Below are 20,507 nucleotides of genomic sequence, written 5' to 3' on the forward strand. Positions count from 1 at the left end.
ATGGCTAACGTACAAGGTTTTCCTCATAACCTTTTTTTTAAAACTTGAGACATACAAATCACATTTATCCAAGATCGTAATGAGAAAATGGCGATAGATGGGAAACAAAATAAAGCAAACCGTTATATGTAACATTACCATGGTAGAAGGTAGGCTGAGGATCCTAGCAAAAAACTATTTTGAACTTACTCAAAGGAGGAACACTCACAGACCATAATTAACCCCTGAACAGAATGAAGACTATACACAGAAAAGATGGAAGACAGACCTGGAGGCATCCCATAGCTATAGGGTGAAATTAAGAAATAAAAATTAATTTAGAGAAAAAAAATGCAAAGAAGGTGTCCTTGGCTTCTTGCTCAAGGAGTGATCAATTTCCCCAAAAACCGCATTCAGACTGAGGATAAGAAGAGACAGGGCTTCATTTTCAAAAGCAAAATCATTACCACCAAGAGAAGGGCAGTCTCACTATTGTGAAAGATATTATCAAACACAATCTCTGCTACAAGATTATGCAATAGGATTGCAAGACAGAATTACTGATGAAATAATACCTCCTGTTGAAGATTGTTGTCAAAAATCTATTAAACTTAACTCTTTCCTGTAGCTCTCACATTGAATATCGTTGTTAAAAGTAATTTACTTTACCCTCACAGTTCACTTTATCTGTAATGCTGAACTTTAATAGCATAAGAATTCAGTTATATTTTGGATATTTAATTTTAGCTTTGTCATATCACCTTATTTCACACAAAGTCATACTCAAACCTATGTTCTGTTTAGCCTGTGTCTGACTACTCATCCTCCATTGGATGACTGAATGTGTATTGCAGCTATTGTAGCAAAAATGTCAAATGGCACATGGATAACAAGTGACCGATTCAGACAAAAATTGAGAAGTATTAAACACAAAACCTCCAGCTTTTAATTACTAAGTTAAAGGGTAGATTAATTTGGCAGTCAGTCTTACCTCCTCACAGCCCCCAAATGGCAAAACATCTCACTGCTTATGCTCAAGTCAACTTTCAGACATCCGCTAGATCACTTAAAGAAGAATACAAAAGGAAAGTATATTTAATGATTGTGTCCATGTATATTTTCCCCTTTCAATTCTCTAAAAAACTATTTTACAATTTAAGTTACGGTGGTAATGAACAATTAAGAAAATCCACAATGCAGGATTTGGTTTTACACAAGGATGCTTTTAGATTTTTTCCTAAGCTACAGGAAAAAAGTATCCTATAGTAAATTATGTGATAAAATGTGTACTCTGTATTGACATAGGTGGATTTGAACTGACACTTTGAAAATCTTACACAGAATAATTTAAAGATACTCCAGTTTCTGATGAGTACGGCTTTTTTAAAAAATCCTTTGATATATTTAAAATGTTTTCCAGTCTCCCTGTTGATATTTATAACTGTCTTTTCAGCACAGGAGGAATTGACTGGCTATACAGCGGAAAACACTGAAACTGACTATGTACAAAGTGCTGTCAATTCCACAAAATAAAACAAAAAAAACCCAAACAAAAATAGAGCAAAACAGTTTCCACCCAGACTTCTTCCAGTTATCTTAGGTGCTACATTTAACTTCAAATTTTTCAAAACAAAAAGTTTTCAAGTTGGTTGTGTCTCTTTAAAAATAGGTGGCAGATAAAATAAAACAATAAAAGAAAGTACTTTTTCATACAATGTATAATTAGATATGGAATCCATTGCCACAAGATATCATTGAGGCAAAAATCTTAGATTTCAAAATGAAATTAGCAATTTTTTGTATGATAACAAGAAAATCTAGAATTTAGTAGTAAACACTAAATAAATCAACCAACCAAAGCCACCAAACAATTTTGGAAGGGCTTAAGCCAATTTCTAACTACTGAGGGTTAGGAGGGAGTATTTCTGGAGGCAGATTCTCTCATAACTGCCTGCTGCAGTTTTCTTGCATCTTCTTCTGAAACATATGGTGTTGGCTACAGTATTCATTATGTTATTAAACTGATCACACCTGAACCCACACAGAATTATTTCATCTGCACCCTAATCAAAAGACAGTTGTGTCTGAGCAAAACACAATTTTATTTCCTCAAACTAAATTTATACTGTACTCCATTTGTAACACCAAAGTCTTTGGGAATAAAGCATCATTTTTGCCTTATCACTTCAGAACTCAAAGTGAATATATTTGGTTTCATAGTTCTACTGGGCCTCACTTCTCAAACTTAACATGAAGGGAGAGTGACATGCAAAAAGTTACTGCATTTTAAAAAAAACAATCAAATCTGTCTTTAAATTTGAATGTATTTTTTAATTTTTACAGAGTGTGTTAATCAAGTGATATCTAAGGCAGTTTGAAACAAATTGTGTTAGTAGTCATTCACCACATATTTTAAAAAACAGCGCTAACAATTTTTGCTTTAATACTTTTGGAATTCTCCATAGATCTAGAGCCAAACACTTCCTTACATCAAGTACAAGGGTATTGGCTAATATGTATGTAGGCCTTTTTTAACTCTTGGAGAGGCACAAAATAGTTCAGCATAATTAGCTCCTCAAGGGAAGCCGCATAGTGTGTGTATAAGCAGTCACTGCTGTCAGTTCCTCACATTTAACTGAGTACTTGATTGTTGTGAGCATTCCCAGCAGTATGCTGAACTGAACAACTGAACATTCCAGGTATACCAATATTAGTAAGAATGACAGATGTCATGAACAGGCAAAAGCTGAAGGAGTTTAAATACAAAGGAAATATTCACTTTTCTCATGCTGCACAAAACCTGCTGTGGTTAATCAGTTAAGTCAACAATTTGATCACTTTTCTAAAACAATTTTAAAAATCCCAACACACTCTAAAATAGCGTGTGATTTGGTGAAAGATTCTTGTAGATTCTAGTTTTATGCCTGCTGAAGCAGCTACCCATTTCCCTAACTGGCCAGACTGCAGCATGGTTACTTCAACAACAGTATATACAAAATGAACTAAAACATTCATATAAACATTTTAGCTACAACATTTCCATAGGTTAAGAGTAAAACAAGAGCTGGTTTTGTGGCTTTTTGCTACCTCAGGCAAATTCAGAGTGGTCATAAGCAGTGCAATTACAAAAATTCAAAGACTTGAGTAAGTTTTTAAAATATCTCAAGAAGCATCCAGCAAATTCTATCTCCAGACTGCAAAAACTGCTTTGAAATTGAAATCTAAAATGTGAGTCTTTAGCTCTATGCAAGAGAGAATGAATCAGGCTGATTTGCCAACAGGAATATTTAAAAGACACCATTGAAATCCATACTAATAGCAAGTGACTAAACATTTGGCTGCCTCAGGCAGACACCTGTTGGGCTTATGCTGCATTATGTAACAGGTCTGAGATGCAGTCATATAACTGCAGTTCCAAATCAAAGCCTCTTGTGAGAGACAGGAAGGGAGGAGTTTTGGTCTCCAGAAGAGCAGCCCCGGGTGCCAGAACGCTTTTGCACTCTCAGCATAAATACAGAAGCAGCTTACAAAACACCAGCCAAGTGTCTTCCAGCTCTTGACCATCCATAGCCTATAAGGCCAGAGAACACCATGTATCTTGACCTCTTGTATATCACAGGCCACCAACATCTCCTAAACTAGCCCCAAGTATTACAGCCCACGGGAGATCAGTCTGCGTCCAAACCCTGACCAGAGCCGCCTACCTCACGAAAGGCGCTCAGACACCGCAGCCCGGCCCTGCCTCTCCTGGCGGACTGCGTTTCCATGGGGTTACAGGTTTAAAATCCAGTCTCTCTCGGGGTGGGTACGAGCCAAGGCGGGCGTGGGCCGCGCCAGTCACCGGGGTTACAATCCGGACACAAAAAGTGGCAGGGCCCAGGGCTCCATCCACCGCGTGACTGGAAAGCGCGGCCCCCCGCCTTGCTCCCCAGCACAGCGGGTCCGGCCAACAGCGGTATCCCGCGGGAAGTTTTAAACGAGTCGCGTGGAAACCGATCACTGCCTCGGCCCGGCCCGCTAGCGCGTTCAGCGGGCAGCTCCCGGCTTGTACCCCCGAGGGGTCGTGGGCCGGGGAAGGGCCCGTGAGCGCAGCTGAGGCCCTAACACTCCCCCGAGATACGCGGGAGGCCCCCTTACCTCAGCGTCGTGACAGTGGCCCCTTCCCCCGCCTGCCCGAGCTCGGTTCCCATCGCGGGGCGCGCGCGTAGGGAGCCGACGCTCAGTGACCCCTTCCCGGGGGGTGGGGGGGAGGAGCGGCCTGAGGGGCGGGGTCGCCGCCTTCACCTTCCGAGCAGATTCCTCGTCTCCGCCACGTTTTGGGTCGCGCGTAGCCGCGTCACCTCGCGCGTTCCTCCAGCGTGCGACCAAGAGAGACAGCTCGCGCACCCCCATCCGTCAAAGTAGCTGCGCATGCGGAGAGCCCGGCAGTGCCCAAGCGTCCCTGTGGAGGATGTTTAAGTCTCAGCGGGTAACGATCCCGCTGCCAGGCTCCCGAGCCCCGCGGACGCTGAGGAACGGACTCTCCCTATCTTCCTCCACCAGGGACAGGCCCTGGCCGGCCGCTGTTAGCGGGCTCCTCCGCAGCGGCAGGCCCCAAGCTCGCCGCGCCGCGCCGCCCAGAGGATTCAGGGGGCCTAGGGTTTTCGGCGGCAGGGGGCCCTCCCGCTTCGGCGGTAATTCGGGACCCGCCGCCGAAGTGCCCCGAAGACCCGCGGCGGGCCCTCCCCCGCGGAATTACCGCCGAAGCGCAGCTGGGTCTTCGGCGGCGGGTCCCGGAACGTAAGGACGCTTGGGCGGTAGGGACCCCCTCGCCGGCGGAGACCGGGAGCAGAAGAAGCTCCGGGGTCCGCGAGAGTTTTCCGGGGAGTTTTCCGGAGTAAGTGAAGGACCCCGCTCCAAAGGCCTCGAAAAACTCGTGGGGGCCCCTGCGGGGCCCGGAGCAAATGGCCCCACTTGCCCCCCCCCCCACCAGGGCGGCCCTGCGCCCCGCACTCCCACCCCAGCGCGGGTGATTTCAGCCGAGCTGAACCGGACGGAGTTTAGCGACTCGCTCAGGCTTCCACCGCTCGTGTAACGTTAGGGGTTTCACCGTTAGCCCCAAGGCCTTGCCTGTAACCGCGCACGCTGGAGCAGCTCTGCGGTGGGGTGTTGCAAGCCGCAACCCCTGAGCTCCCGCTGCTGCAACTTCTTCCGCATAGTTTGGGAGTGGGGGCCTGGCAATGTCTCCTCACCCACGCACCGGGAGTAGCTAGCCTGGCTGGGGAGCCCCACGCTGCTCTTTCTCTGAGCTGGAAATCAGCTTTCACTGCTTCTGAAAGCAGCTACCCAGCAACAGGAGTCCGGTGGCACCTTAATGACTAACATTTATTTGGGTGTAAGCTTTCGTGGGTAAAAACCCCGACAGAAGTTGGGTTGTGGGGTTTCTCACAAAAGCTTATGCCCAAATAAATGTTAGTCTTTAAGGTGCCACCAGATGCCTTGTTTCTGTGGGTACAGCCTAACATGGCTATCCCTGATACTTGGGAGCTACTCAGCAATTGATATTTATTTGGGATCGAGACGTGCAAGCAAGTGGGACATTGTGTGTTTATTTAAAAGGAATGCAAAGTACACCCCAAGGTTGGTGGCCAAATGCAAGTACAGCCCTTATCTTATTTCTGGCAAGCAGGGGCGGCTCTAGGTCCCAGCACGCCAAGTGCGTGCTTGGGGCAGCATGCCACGGGGGGTGCTCCGCTGGTTGCTGGGAGGGCGGCAGGCAGGCTGCCTTTGGTAGCATGCCTGCGAAGGGTCCGCTGGTCCCGCGGCTCCACCGAAGCTGCGGGACCAGGGAACCCTCTGCAGGAATGCCTGCGGGAGGGCCACCGGAGCCACGGGACCGGCAACCAGCAGAGCGCCCCCTCCCGGCATGCCGCCATGTTTGGGGCGGCGAAATGTCTAGAGCTGCCCCTGCTGGCAAGTTGGTGAGCCAATAGAATTTCTCAACATTTCAATACAAAGATGATTGAGCACTTTGCATACACAATAACAACGGGATTCAATGTGAAACATAAAAATATAGTTAAATTCAGTAGTAATAGTCACTATATGAAGTCCGTGACTTACCTAGGATTGGCAGAATCTGATTTTTATTTTTTGATAATTTTAATGGATATTATTTTTAAACTTTTTTTTTAGACTTTTATCAATTTAAATTTTAGGTTGTGGGCCAGGAAATATTTAAAGAGATGTTAAGATTAAAAAAAATAAAGCTTTAGCTGTTAAAACATGTCAACATCACGTGTAAATCTATACAAAGTAAATATGTTTAAATCACTCCAGTAACTTGTCAAGCAGCATTTTTCTTACTTTGCTGATCTGTAAATTTCAGTTCAGGGGTGGGGGAGCATAGATCAGTATTCACCTTGGGCCCAGTACTGACAGGGAGAGCAAGTCAGGGAAGCTAATGTTCCAACCAATGGACCAAATGCAGTGATCAATCCTGGTCACTGTCACCTTAGGCACATTGTGCATACATTTAGTAGTAGCAGTTCTTGATGGAAATATTTTTTCATCAGTTTGTGGGTGTGGTGAAATCAGTGTTTACAGACATTTACCAATAAGCATATCTTTCCAAGCCTACCATTATCACCTTCCATCTAGTATATAGGATACAGCTACTTTACAGAAATGTATGATTACACCAGAGGCAAGAGAGTCGAAAATCTTCTTAGATTTAAACTCTGAAAATCTGAGTTTAAATCGCTGCCTCTAGTTATCTAGAATTTCTCATGCTAAATGCATCTAGGATGAGAATATGAAATTCCTAAAATGAGAAATCACTCCCATCAAAAAGAAATGCAGGAAATGAAAGGCATAATCCATCTAAACTAGGTAGGGATATTCCAAATTCCCTCATTTGGTATAAAAGGAATATCAAAATGAGTGAAACCAGACTCACCTGTACTATGGTCATTTGAAGGGTAAAAACCAACATTTATATCCATGAAATACAATCATACAAGTAATACATTCATACTACAATATATTTTCAGATGGTACATGGCAGTCAGAATCAGATCCAGATAACTGTAACAACCCTACAGTAAAAATGGTGTTCACTGTAGTAAAAGTTGTATACCACTACTGTGATACATAGGGAAAGTGGGAGGGAAGCAGAGTTTTCCTGGCAGAGTCTAGGAATCTGTGGTGTTTTCAGGATCCACTTCTTTCTCACAGCAAGAAATTAGAAACAGGGCTGGTAAGTTACAGGACTCATCCATATTTCAGTGAAGCTTTAAATTAAGTCAGCATCCATTCGTTGTCTCTGTCATGTTCTGCATAAATATTCCTACATGCAATCAGGTGTTTTTGCATCCTAATAAATGCCAATAAGTCATGTAAGTAAATTGGTTGTATAATTATGTAGGTTTGTGTGATGCAGTCAGTAGCATGTGATGGCACCTGATGATTATTACTCTCCTAACATTAAAGTCAATGGAGATCAAACGTTTTCCACTGAAACTGGTTTTTGACATAAAATTAGGTTTTTGATTAAATGAAAAATGTCTCTTCTCAGTAGATAATTTTGAGTTTCTGTCAAAAAAAATGAACCACCCCCAAATTCCCAGCCAAACAAAAAACGGATTAGGAATATTGCCATTGTGCCTGTGGGGGTGGTGGTTTGGCTGCTTCATGCTGCCGTTCTCCTCTATGGCCTAGGTTCCCCAGTCAGATGACCTCTCTCATGATACTTCACAGCCAGCGACTTCCATGATGTACTGCAAGTGCTCAGTTAGAAGACAGAACATGGTATATCATGGAATTATAGTTCAGCCAGAGAGACCAGCCCATAGAGGAAAATGGAGTATGGAACCCCCAAACTACAACGCCCATCATTTGGCAGCATTTCTGAAAGTTTTCAAATAAAATGTTTTGATTTTCTCACCAAAAGTTTGAAATTTTAAGCAGAAAAAACTCAGTTCAGGAAACAGGGTTTACAACATGTTGAGTTCAGGGAATTTAGAGCTAGGGAAGGCTTCCAGCATCTTTGGCCCATCCCCAAGCATCACATGATGAGATATAAGGAATCTGGTGCACTGTGGATTGGCTTCATCCACTATATCTGATCACCTAGCTAGTTTGTTCTTTCGGTGCAGAAGTAGCAGGAGTTCCTAACCCATGTAGAGAATTCTTAGTAAAGGAGGTGTTCGAGGGATAGTCCAGAGGTACAGATGCAGGGAAGACAAAAAGCACCCCATAAAAATAGGTTCTGTTAGGGTTGTGGGATGGAGGCAGTTCTATTTAAAGATGCGTTTGTTGTGGCCTTTGGTGCTTTTAGGGTTAGTGAGCTGGTGCCACAGGCAGCAGGGACCGGTCCAAGCATGCATTAGCAATAACTGATGTAAAGTTTACACAAAGAGCATTTTGTATGCATCTGAGGTATTTGAAAACAAACAGGAAAAGCAGCTTTGGTGCTGCTAAAAGAACACTTGGGTGACTGTCATACAATCATAGATGATCAGGGTTGGAAGAGACCTCAGGAAGTCATCTAGTCCAACCCCCAATAGACAACTATCTGTGCCATATGAATGCAGTCAAAGCCTTTCTAGACATATGGAAAGGTGAGCCTTGCTCACTATTTGTACATAGGTATGACAGCTACCTGCCCAGATATCAGTTTGCTGTTGTAATGGAGAAAGTATTATTGGCCTTAGTCCTTCCTCTTGGTACATTTTCCTTCAGTATTAGAGCAGTGACATCCACAGCATCAGAGGATTCTGATTCCCAGAGAGTTCAGGCAATAGGATGCTAGAAAACCAAATTGTTACGAGGCTTATGTTTGTCCCTATGGAAGTGTTGCTGGGGTCCTTTCTTTGTGATTGCAGGAGACATCCCAAACAAGCCTGACCCTCCGTAATTGCAACACTGTGTAGCGCACTGGGCCCACAGGAGGGTGGCCATGTTAGCAAACTGATCACAGCTAAGCTCCAGGGCTGACAACATCTGCATTCATTAGTTCAGCAAGAAAGATGGGAGAAGGGGCAGCAAACATGAGGGTGAGAGGATTCAGGAGTGAGTTGAATCCTTGGAGTAGACAGAGAGATAGGTTAGATAGTGGGAGCTCTGTAATCCCACTTGGAACACACTTAAATGCCTGGTATATGAGAGGTGGGGAATGAGGACAGATAATACTGCAGAGAGGCATTAAATTAATAAAACTGCAGCCTGCCACTTAAATCCATCCCCAGTGTCTCTCCATGTATTTGCATGTCCTGATCACTAACTTATGGTAAGCTTCCACACAACATGTCTCTTTATTCTAGCTGAGAAATTTCAGGTCTGACCACTCCTACTTAATAAAAATCTAACCCTTTTAAACAGAAAAACTTGTAGTCAGAGATGTAACAGATATTCAGAGAAAGGGAAAGTGGGAGTATGTCCTGTGTCCCACCTAATAAACATTTATCACTATACAGAGGCCAAAGTTCATAAACCTTACTGAAGCAGACTGGCTGGGAGTTAATAGGGCTGAATGATCCTTTTTAAGAGAAGAGTATCTGGAATAAGGCACCTTTAGGACAGGTATTGGTTCAAAAGTAATTGGGGTGAAAAAGGAATTCATCTGGAAAGTCTTACCAATAACGTGCCAGACAGGTATCCCTTTGCATTTTAAACATAGGGGACTAGCTTCAACAACCACCTATGATGGGGAGAAGGGGGAAGCCGAGTTATTGTGCAGAAGCCCCTGTTCTTCTGAAATTTTATGACCATTCAACGTTATTTTACTCCCACTGTCTTCAGCCTTTACTCAGCATCTCCCAGGGCTTTCTGAATCTTTGCCTAGAGAAAGAGGTAGGACAGGGTCTATTTAATTTTTTATGTAGGAAATAAACTAAACCTTTAATTAGAGCAGATTATCTAAAATTACTTATGTAGCTGAACTAGATTACATTTTAGTTTTATAAACTTGTGAATATTATGTTGAAGCAATTAAAAATTAAAAGGAGGCTAAAATATATGCTATAGGTTCATGAAAGTATAGAGGCCTCTCACACTGAAAACATCAGAACTGCGAATAATCCCTGCATGCCCATATCATTTAAAATATAGGCATGGCCAGGCCAGGCAAGGGGGAAAACAAATAGGCTGCAAGGGAGCGAAGACAACTCATCACATAGTTACACAAGATTCTCCAAAACCATAAAGGAGTTCTGAATAAAAGACTTTTGGGTTTATATGCTCTGGGATTTCTGTTCCATGTAATTTAAGTAGAACTCTTCTCATAGGAATTTCTCCAATGATGTGCGGGTCTAGCTATGTTTCAATAGACTGGATCAAACAGAACTGTAATTCAGGGGTGGGCAAACTTTTTGGCTCGAGGGCTACATCTGGGTATGGAAATTGTATGGCGGGCCATGAGTGCTCATAAAATTGGGGGTTGAGGTGTGTGGGGGGGGTGAGGGCTCCAGCAGGGGGTGCAGGAGGGTGTTACAGGCTGGGACCAAGAGGTTTGGAGGACACAAGGGGGATCAGGGCTAGGGCATGGGAGGGCATCAGGGGTGCAGGCTCCAGGTGGCACTTACCTCCTATGCAGAGGGGCAGCCTGGCAGCTCTGCGCGCTGACCTGTCCACAGGTGCTGCCCCATAGCTCCCACTGGGTGCAGTTCCCAGCTAATGGGAGCTGCAGGGGCAGTGCTTGGGGTGGGGTCAGTGTGCAGAGCCCCCTGGCTGCCCCATGCACAGGAGCTGGAGAGGGGACAAGCCGCTGCTTCCAGGAGCCACATGGAGCAGGTCAAGCCCCCGACCCCACCTGGAGCGCCAGAGTGGGGCAAGCCTTGGACCCCGCTCCCAGGCAGGAGCTTGAGGGCCGGATGGGGGCCCCCCCAGGCTGTAGTTTGCCCATCCCTGGTCTAATCTCAAATTCAGAAGCTTGATAGGCAGCTAACAAAAATGGCAGTTTGCATCTTAAAAAAAATGACAAGCTAGATAAGAAATGGATGTGTCGATGGGATGTCTGGCACTGGTTAGGTAAGTGGCAAGCTGCAAGTTCTGTTCTACTCAATTTTGTTCATTATATTGTTACTTCAGCTTCCCAACTCACTTCTACTTCAGATGGAAATGTGTCCTGCCTGACAAGTAGACTGTGAGCTCTCTGTGACAGGGACTGTTCTATTAATTGTTTGTACAATGCTTATTGGGTTCCTAGCCACTAGCATAATTCAAATTAATAGTGATTGGTGGTTTAAAGATACTCAAAATAGAAAAAAAATATGGCTCCTCCAAAAAAGTAACCTAGATATTCTGAAGAACTAAAACACAAAAAAATCTATTATGCTTCTAATTTCTCAGTTGGAAAAAGGAAATATTTATCTGGAAGCTGTGGAGGATATTCAACCATATTCAGAGTATTTCTGATGTCAGTCATCGGAGGGTAAAGTGATTCTAGTGAGGTAATCTACGCAATGATTCTTGCCTCAAGAAAAATGTTATTCTGTTATGTTATCTCTGAAAATCTACAAACATTCCAAAAACAGGATAAGATTTGAAACCTTATCTAATACAAGTGTTGACTCTTAAAATGAATCAATAACAGTATGAACACAGTGGGAACGATCTATTGATTTATTATTTTTAACAATGATTACTTTAACTATTCAAAAAAATACATAAATAAAAAAAGTCTTTACTACCTAACGACTACTGAAAAGCCAGACCTTTCCAGCCCATTTCATATTCTCTTTCAGCCATTTTAGAGCAGAATTATGTTCCAAACTGTAAACCTGTTCCATATTAACATTCATTGTCATGTGCTTAAGAAAAAGCTTTGGATTAGATATACGAGCAGCTTGAATCAGTCTCTCAACTGCTGCTTGATAGTCATCTTTACTCCGCACTTTTTGTTCTTCAGATCTGCAAAAGAGTTTTCACAAGTACAAAAATCATGGAACACAAACACAAAGATATATCATTCATGGATGGTTTTCATTTATTGGCATCAAGATTACTAAAACAGTAAAAAAAATCCTGGTGTTCATATTTCCTAATGCAAATATTGTAAACTGCTAGATACTGACAGCTGATTATTCTGAAGTTTCTGAATTAAGTTATTACCTATCAGAAAAAGTAAAAAGTAACATTTAAAAATACTGGTGCTTTCAGGCATTTCTCAGTGACAAATGAGTTTCAAGCTTCCACAACAGCACACTCCATCAGGAGCTACTGGACTCCGGAGTGGAAGAATTAGAAACAAGTGGTAGAGCATCTTAGGCACTGACTGTCATAAATAGATAGCTAAGGGTTAATGTTTCTTTTACCTGCAAAGGGAACCAAACACCTGACCAGAGGACCAATCAGGAAACCGGATTTTTAAAAGCAGGGGCGGGAACCTCTGGAGGGGTTTGGCTTTAGTCTCTGTCGGTTAGCGTTCTTTTCTGCTATGGGAGCACAACTTTCTTTCTTATCTCCAATCTTCTTCTATCTCTTCTACTTACCAAGTTGTGAGTACAGGTAGCAAATGCAAATAGGCGTGTTATATGCTTTTGTTTTTGTATTTACATGTTGTGCGTCTGGATCTGGTTTAAATGCGTCTATTTTTTGAATCAGTACTGGTTATTCCTTAATTCTTTATTAATTCATTGGCCGTATTGAGCTTTTTATGTCAGTAGTTGATTTTACTATTAATTCTTTTCTTTTATATAAGTTTCTTTTTAAGACTGCTTGATTTTTTCTTAGTTATCGTGCTGTACGGGACGTAAGGGGGGGGAATCTCTGTGTAGCTTGACTAGGTTTGAATGCATAGCCTCAGGGGGAGGTAGATTGCCCTCTCTGGTTTGTATTCAAGGAGGATAGTACTGCATCGCTCAGGCTAACCCCGGGAAGGGGGGAAGCTGGGGGATGAGACAGAGGAGACCCAGGGGCTCGGGGTTTTGGGGGGTCCCCCAAGGATAGGTTGGGGCGACTTGGGGGCGATCAGGAGCCCTGAATCCTGATTGGTGGCAGCGAGAACAGATCCAAGCTGGTAGTAAGCATGGAGGTTTCATGTTAGCTTCTCAGTTTATGACGCTAAGGTTCAGAGTCTGAGTAGGAGGCTATTACATGGTGGCAGGTTGTGGGAAATAAGAATCCAGAAGCCAGTAGACATATTATTTTTCTTTTTCCTTGCTAGGGGTTAGCAGAGAGAAAGGGGTTGGTTTTTAAAGTGCCAGAGAGAAATTTTTTTTTTCTGCCTGCTTTAGCAGCTTGCATTTTTTGCAAAGAGTCATTAAGAGCCATTACGGTCTTTTGTTAAACTTGGGCATATCTTTGATTATATTCACAGCACATAAAGTTAAAGGATGCGCTTAAGACCTTTCAGAACAGGGTCCTTATTTATTATTATTTAAGCCTACAAGAGGAGTTACAGTAGTACAGACTTGAATCTGGCTATCTAGTTTGGTTTGTAAAGTTTTACACCACCAACTATAGTTTTTTAAAGAACGATTTGGTATGTCCCATGTCAGTAGCAGATTTTGTTCTACTTCTCAAAAAATGGAGTTTCTGCTTAGGGGACTCCAACAAGCTGGAAACTGGATTGCTCCTTTTCCTTCCGCCTCAGGTAGCACCACCTATGCACTGATAAAAGACTGCCACTTTTTTGTCCTCAGCTAACAACCTGACCTCACTAACCAAGAACTGACTGAGACTTTTATTATTTTTCTAAGACAAACTGCAAAAATCAAACTACAAATACATATAAATAATGTAAGAATTTTAACAGAAAATCATAGTTATAGAAGTGTTTTAAGTCTTTAGCTCAAAGCCAGAGGCAATACATTTCTTAAAACATCGTCAGTGAAGGAGGATGAATCCTGGAAATAATCTGGTTGATATGGTTGGTGATTAATGGACAAAGATTGCCAGGGGAGGGCAGGAGGAAGAGCTTAGAAAAAAGTTATTCATTTTCTTGTAACAGGTGTTGTTCTTTGAGTGCTTGCTCATATCAATTCGAATTAGGTATGTGCGCGCTGCATGCACGATCGGAGAATTTTTACCCTAGCAACAGCAGGTGGGTCGGCTGTGGAGCCACCTGGAGTGGCACCTTAACGGCGCTGGATATATATACCCCTGCCCACTGAGCGCCCCCTCAGTTCCTTCTTACCACCCGTGACGGTCGTTGGAACTATGGAGTGCAGCATAGATGTCCTCCACCCTCCTCAGCTTTTGCTTCCCAGTTTTAGATAGCTAACTATATAACTGTAACAACTAGAACTACTAAGTGTTATAGTTATGAAGTTAAGCTTGTAGTTAAGTTTAGAAGGTTGGAAGGGGTCCTCTTCCATGCCTGCTGCCCGGGCTCATGCCCAAGGTTCCAGGTTCTAAGCCGTGTTCAACCTGCTCAAAGCCTATGCCAAGAGAGACCTCCACGAGTCTTGCCTGATGTGTCTTGGAGAGTCTCACCAGGATGAGAAGTGTAAGATCGGTAAGGCATTCAGACCTCGATCCAAAAAGGAGCGGGACTTTTGGCTCAAGCAGCTCCTTATGAAGGCGGCCCTTAGCCCGGAACCCCTATCAGCATGCCAAATTCTGGCACCAAGCGCATTGGTGCGCAGTGCCCTGGCGGCAGCTTCAGGTATGGCACTGCGGGGAGACTCGGATAGAGGCCTGTGGCACTGGACCTCTCCAGCACCACATCCAGTGCAAGTGGCTCGGCGCCATTCTGTCTCCAGCACAGAAGACACTGCACAAGCTGGGGGTGACTGTCTTGAAGCAACAGGCACCAGCACCTCCTTTGCTAACCTCGGAGTTGCGCCTGGCACCGAAGCGACCAAGGGTACAAGTGCCGATATTGGCACCATTGACTTCAGCACCAAGGGAGGAGCTGTTGGGTCCAGTGCACACTGGCTTCCCAACCCAGACTGTGGTTGACCCCTGCTTCTGTCGATGCCGGAGACATTCGTAACAGCGAGAGACCTCATTGCCCTCACAGAGTCGGCACCAGCGCAGACTTCGGCACCGCCTCCGACTTCTGTTATACAGTCTAGGGGCAAGCCTACCTTAATATGTCCGCCATCTCCTAGCGTGGAGACGTGGCACTGCTCTCGATCCCGGTGCCATTCGCAGCCCCGACACCATTCCCTCTCACGGTGCCGGTCGTACTCGTGGCACCAGTCCACCTCTTGGCACGACTCCGGGCCGCGGTACCGTTCGGACTCCCGACGTCACTCCCGGCACCGATTGCAGCACTGATCGCCTTCCCAGAGTCGATCCCAGCACCGCTTCCGCAGACTTTCATCGTCGCAATCCGGGTCTGGATCCCAGTACTGGGTCAGTCATTGACATCGATCTCGATCCCGGTACCGCTCCCCAACGCCTCGCCGGCACCGCTCTCCAGCAACCCGGTATTGGTCCTCACCATGCCCCGGAGAGTCGACACAGACGCGCTCCACACCACCTTGGCCCTCGCGCTCCGGCTCATGGTCATCGCAGTCTGAGGGTGCCTCGCACTCGGTCTACCCAGCTTCAGGCCAGGGAGAGGGTAATGTGGGTCAGTGGCATGACGAAGGCCAAGATCTTAATCAGGATCCTACACAGTGGTCCTTCTGGACATCGTGGGCGTACCACCAAGCCCAAGGGGCTCCGTCAGAGGCCTCCCACTCAGCCCATTCAGAATCCTGGGTACCAGAAGCCACCATAAGTCATCCCCCTCCGGGAGGTATGGAAGCAGCTGCACCTACCCCAAAGCAGACCCCAGGCCCTAGTGTAGCTGAGCCTGGGCAACAGACTCCTTGCTACACGATCCTGGCCCAGTGGCATCTTCATGATCTTCTCCAGACAAGGCACTGGCGGGGACAACAGCCTCGGGTCCTCCCTCAATAGACCTTTGTGCCCACCAAGACCTTTTACATAGGGTGGCACGTAATATGGACCTCCAAGCAGGAGGTGGCAGTGGAGTTGGAAGACCCAATGGTGGACACCCATTTGGCGAAGGCCCCATCCTGAGTAGCGCTGCCCATCATCCACACCATCCAGACCAACGCCAAGACAATATGGCAGACCCCCGCCTCTGTGCCACCAATAGCCAGAGGAGTGGAGAGGAAATACGTTGTCCCCTCCAAGAAGTATGAGCACCTTTATACTCACCCTCAGCCATGTTCACTAGTTGTGTCCTCGGTGAATGCAAGGGAATGGCATGGTCAACAGGCGCTAGGACCCAAATAAAAAGACGCCAGGCGCTTAGATCTGTTTGGGCGCAAAATTTATTCAGTGGGAGGTCTTCAGCTCAGGGTTGCAAACCAACAGGTGCGCCTGAGCCGATATTGCTTTAACTCGTGGAACTCCATGGGGAAATTTCAGGAGTTAATTCTGCGAGAGTCCAGGGATGAGTTTGGGGTCTTAGTGGAGGAGGGCAAAAAGGTGGCTAGGACCTCCTTACAGGCCTCCTTAGATGCAGCAGACTCTGCAGCTAGGACCCTGGCATCGGGCATAGCCATGCGATGCATCTCCTGGTTGCAGGTATCTGGCCTGCCACCAGAGCTGCAACAGACCCTGCAGAACCTGCCATTTGATGGGCAGGGCCTGTTCTCAGACAAGACGGACTCTAGATTACAGAGCCTGAAAGATTCCAGGGCTGTCATGCGCTCCCTGGGTATGCACACCCCGGTGACCCGGCGCAAGCCTGTTAAGCTGCAGCCTCGAAGGTTTTACCCTCCCCCTCGTCCGAGGCAGGACTTCTACAGAAGACGCGGACGAGGTGGTAGAAAGAAATCCACCAACCTGGTCAGAACCAAGGCCCTCCCAAACCATTGGCGGGGTCTAAGCAAAACTTTTGAAGATGCGCCTGAGGATGGCATATCAGTCATCACCCAGGATCCTTCCCCTCATTTCAAGATCGTCTCTCCCATTTCCACCGTGCGTGGTCCCATATAACTTCAGACCGGTGGATTCTTCGCACGGTGGAAAAGGGATATTCTCTCCTGTTTTCTTTCTTCTCTCCCTTCCATTCTCCCTCCCCATCCCTCTTCCGGGACCCCTCTCACGAGCAACTCCTTATACAGGAGTCCAAATGCTCCTGTCCATGGGAGCGAATGAGGAGATTCCAAGCGAACTAAAGGGCAGGGGTTTTTACTCCCGCTATTTCCTAAACCCCAAGACCAAAGGTAGGCTTCGACCCATCCTAGATCTGCGTGGACTCAACAAATTCATGGTAAAGTTGAAGTCCTGCATGGTTTCACTGGGGACCATTATTCCTTCCCTGGATCCTGGGGACTGGTACGCCGCTCTCGACATGAAGGACGTGTACTTTCACATAGTGATTTACCCGCTGCACAGGCACTTCCTTCGCTTTGTGGTCAATCATGAACACTACCAATTCGCTGTCCGTCCCTTCGGCCTGTCCACGGCTCCCAGAGTGTTCACTAAGAGTATGGTCGTTGTGGCAGTCTTCCTTCGTTGTCAACAGATCCAGGTGTTTCTGTATCTCGACAACTGGCTCATTAGAGGCCAAACCAGGGATCAAGTTCAAGCCCATGTTTGATTTGCCCTAAGCACATTCCGCCAGCTGGGTCTCCTGCTCAACAACAGAAAGTCGACTCTGAAACCAACCCAGAGAATAGAGTTTATCGGGGCAGTCCTGGACTCCAGACTCACCCGCTCTCTCCTGCTGGACACACACTTTCAGTCGATGGCGAGCCTCATCGGCAGGCTCCTAAACTTTCTGACTTCCATGGTAAAGCCATGCCTCAGCCTTCTGGGGCACATGGCTTCATACACTTATGTAACTAGGCATGCCAGATTTCGGCTTTGCACGCTTCAGGCTTGGTTATCAACAGTATATCGACCAGGTTGAGACAGCCTGAACATGGTGGTCGCTGTCCCAGAATCGGTTTTGACTTCCCTCTGTTGGTGGCTGGACCCCATGTCAGTGTGCAACAGGGTATCATTTCACACCCCACAAACCTCCTTGTACCTGGTCACAGACACATCTCTGGGATGGGGTGCCCACCTTGGGGAGCTCCAAACACAGAGCCTGTGGACCATATCCGATCTGACTCTGCATATCAGTGTACGAGAACTGATGGCAGTATGCCTAGCGTGTCAAGCATTTCGTGAGCACCTACATGGCCGTTGTGTGGCAGTTCTCACAGACAATGCCACGGCCATGTTCTACGTCAACAAGCAAGGGGGAGCCCAGTCGTCCCCCCCTATGCCAGGAGGCCATTCGCCTGTGGGAATTCTGCATAGTCCACTCGATACATCTGATGGCATTGTTTCTCCCAGGGGTCCAGAACACGCTGGCAGACTGCCTCAGCAGGTCCTTCCAGCCTCACAAGTGGTCGATTCGTCCAGATATCATCCACTCCATCTTCCTGAGGTGGAGGTTTCCCAGGTCGACCTATTCGCCTCGCGGATCAAACGGAAGTGCCAAGTGTTCTGTTCTCTCCAGGGGCGCTCTCAGGGTTCCCCATCAGACGCTCCCCTACTTCTGTGGAAAGACCAGCTGTTCTACACTTTTCCTCCATTCTCGCTGATTCACAGGGTCCTACTCAAGCTGTGCAGGAACAAAGCACGCATGATTCTGGTCACCCCAGCATGGCCCAGGCAGGACATGTACACCACACTCCTGGAGTTGTCGGTAGAGCCTCTGATCACACTCCCACTCTGGCCGAACCTGATCTCACAGGACCACGGATGACTCTGTCACCTCGACCTGCAATCGCTCCACCTTACAGAGTGGATGCTGCATGGCTAACTCTGTTGGACTTACTCTGCTCACAAATTGGTGCAGCAGGTTCTGTTAGGGAGCAGGAAACACTTGACTCAAGCCACGTACCTGGCTAAATGGAGGCGTTTCTCCTGTTGGTGCGAGCAGTGTGACATGCCCCTATTGCAGGCATCGATAGTCTAGGATGAGAGGTATCTCCTATCCCTAAAGCAGGAGGGCCTGGCGATATCATCTGTCAGGGTGCACCTGACAGCCATCTCAGCTTTCCATCCAGGAGAATGTGCTTCCTCTGTCTTCTCCAATCTGATGGTCATTAGGTTTCTGAAGGGTTTAGATCGCCTCTATGCACAAGTGCAACAACTGGTTCCGGCGTGGAACCTTAACCTGGTCCTTTCCAGGCTCACAGGGGCCCCATTCGAGCCAATGACCACCTGCTCACTCTTTTACCTATCTTGGAAGACAGCCTTCCTTGTAGCCATCACTTCAGCGAGACGAGTATCTGAAATCAGAACTCTCACGTCAGAGCTGCCATATACAGTTTTCCGTAAAGACAAGGTGCAGCTTTGCCCCCACCCTGCCTCTCTCCTCAGCTTTCCATGTCAACCAGGACATTTTCCTCCTGGTCCTTCATCCAAAGCCACATGCTATGTGGCAGGATTAACATATACACTCTCTGGACATTTGTAGGACCCTCGCATTCTATATCGAGCATATGAAGCTGTTTAGGAAAATGACCCAGCTCTTCGTTGCAGTGGCTGACCGGATGAAAAGCCTACCGGCCTCCTTGCAACGCATCTTCTCTTGGATCAGGGCCTGTATCTGTGCTTGCTACAACTTGGCCGGTGTCCCGACCCTATACCTCACTGCCCACTCCACAAGGTCTCAAGCCTCATCGGTCACTTTCCTGGCCCAGGTTCCAAGTCACAAGATCCGTAGAGCTGCGGTTCGGTCATCGGTACATACCTTTGCTGCTCACTACATGTTAATTCAGCAGTCTACAGACGAAGCTGCATTTGGTTCAGCGGTTCTGCACTCAGCAATGTCTCACTCCAACCCCACCGCCTAGGTAAGGCTTGGGAGTCACCTAATTGGAATAAATATGAGCAAGCACTCGAAGAAGAAAAAAAATGGTTATTCAGCTTTGTAACTGTTCTTTGAGATGTGTTGCTCATATCCATTACAAACCCGCTCTCCTTCCCCTCTGTCAGAGAAGCCAGCAAGAAGGAACTGAGGGGGCACTGGATTGGCAGGGGTAAATCTCCAGCGCCATTAAGGCGCCACTCCAGGGGGCTCCACAGCCAACCCACTGGGTGTTGCTAAAGTAAAAATTCTCCGACAGTCGTGCACACACCTAACTGGAATGGATATGAGCAACACATCTTGAACAACAGTTACAAAGGTGAGTAACCGTTTTTTCTTCGAGACGTGCTGCATATGTTGTTTGCATTAGGTGTGGACATGTCCCATGCACTGGTGCAAGAGAGTTTTCTCTAGTAATATCTGTAGGTGTAGCCATGCCCGCACCCTGATATTCCTAATACCCTGAGCCACATTATAAAGGTCAGAGCCACCCTACCCACCCTTCAGTTCCTTCATACTGGACTTTTAGATGATAGACTCCGATACATTGGGGAAGGAAAATGAATCATGCAATGGACATGTGTAACATCTCAAAGACCAATAATTACTCAAGCACCGTCCAATAGAGGTGGGGCTAGGAGTCTTATGGGAAGAGAGATTGCAGAACTGCTTTCCGCACATTCACGTCTTCCCTTGATGTGGTAGTCATTGCATAATATCTAGCAAAGGTGAAGACCATATTTCTGTTCTGCACATGTTGACATCAGGC

General features: G+C 46.3%; 2 protein-coding genes across 3 annotated transcripts in view; both read right to left on the reverse strand.

The window, feature by feature from the left end:
* TCAIM (T cell activation inhibitor, mitochondrial) overlaps positions 1–4,231 on the reverse strand; it is a 44,228-nt gene extending 39,997 nt beyond the window's left edge. For both annotated transcript variants that reach the window (XM_032784136.2, XM_032784135.2), the window contains exons 1-2: positions 4,117–4,231; positions 971–1,044 (exon numbers count right to left, since the gene is read on the reverse strand). In XM_032784136.2, the coding sequence (XP_032640027.1) occupies positions 971–999 (29 nt within the window). In that variant the 5' untranslated portion in view covers positions 1,000–1,044; positions 4,117–4,231. The remainder of the gene's footprint in view (positions 1–970; positions 1,045–4,116) is intronic.
* A 7,406-nt stretch (positions 4,232–11,637) lies between these two features.
* Positions 11,638–20,507, reverse strand: part of TOPAZ1 (testis and ovary specific TOPAZ 1) — a 98,829-nt gene continuing 89,959 nt past the window's right edge. The window contains 1 exon segment of the mRNA XM_075061949.1: positions 11,638–11,868. Coding sequence (XP_074918050.1) covers positions 11,649–11,868 — 220 coding nt within the window. The 3' untranslated portion in view covers positions 11,638–11,648.

Source organism: Chelonoidis abingdonii, chromosome 2 (assembly GCF_003597395.2).
Source record: "Chelonoidis abingdonii isolate Lonesome George chromosome 2, CheloAbing_2.0, whole genome shotgun sequence".
NCBI classification, from domain to species: domain Eukaryota; kingdom Metazoa; phylum Chordata; order Testudines; family Testudinidae; genus Chelonoidis; species Chelonoidis abingdonii.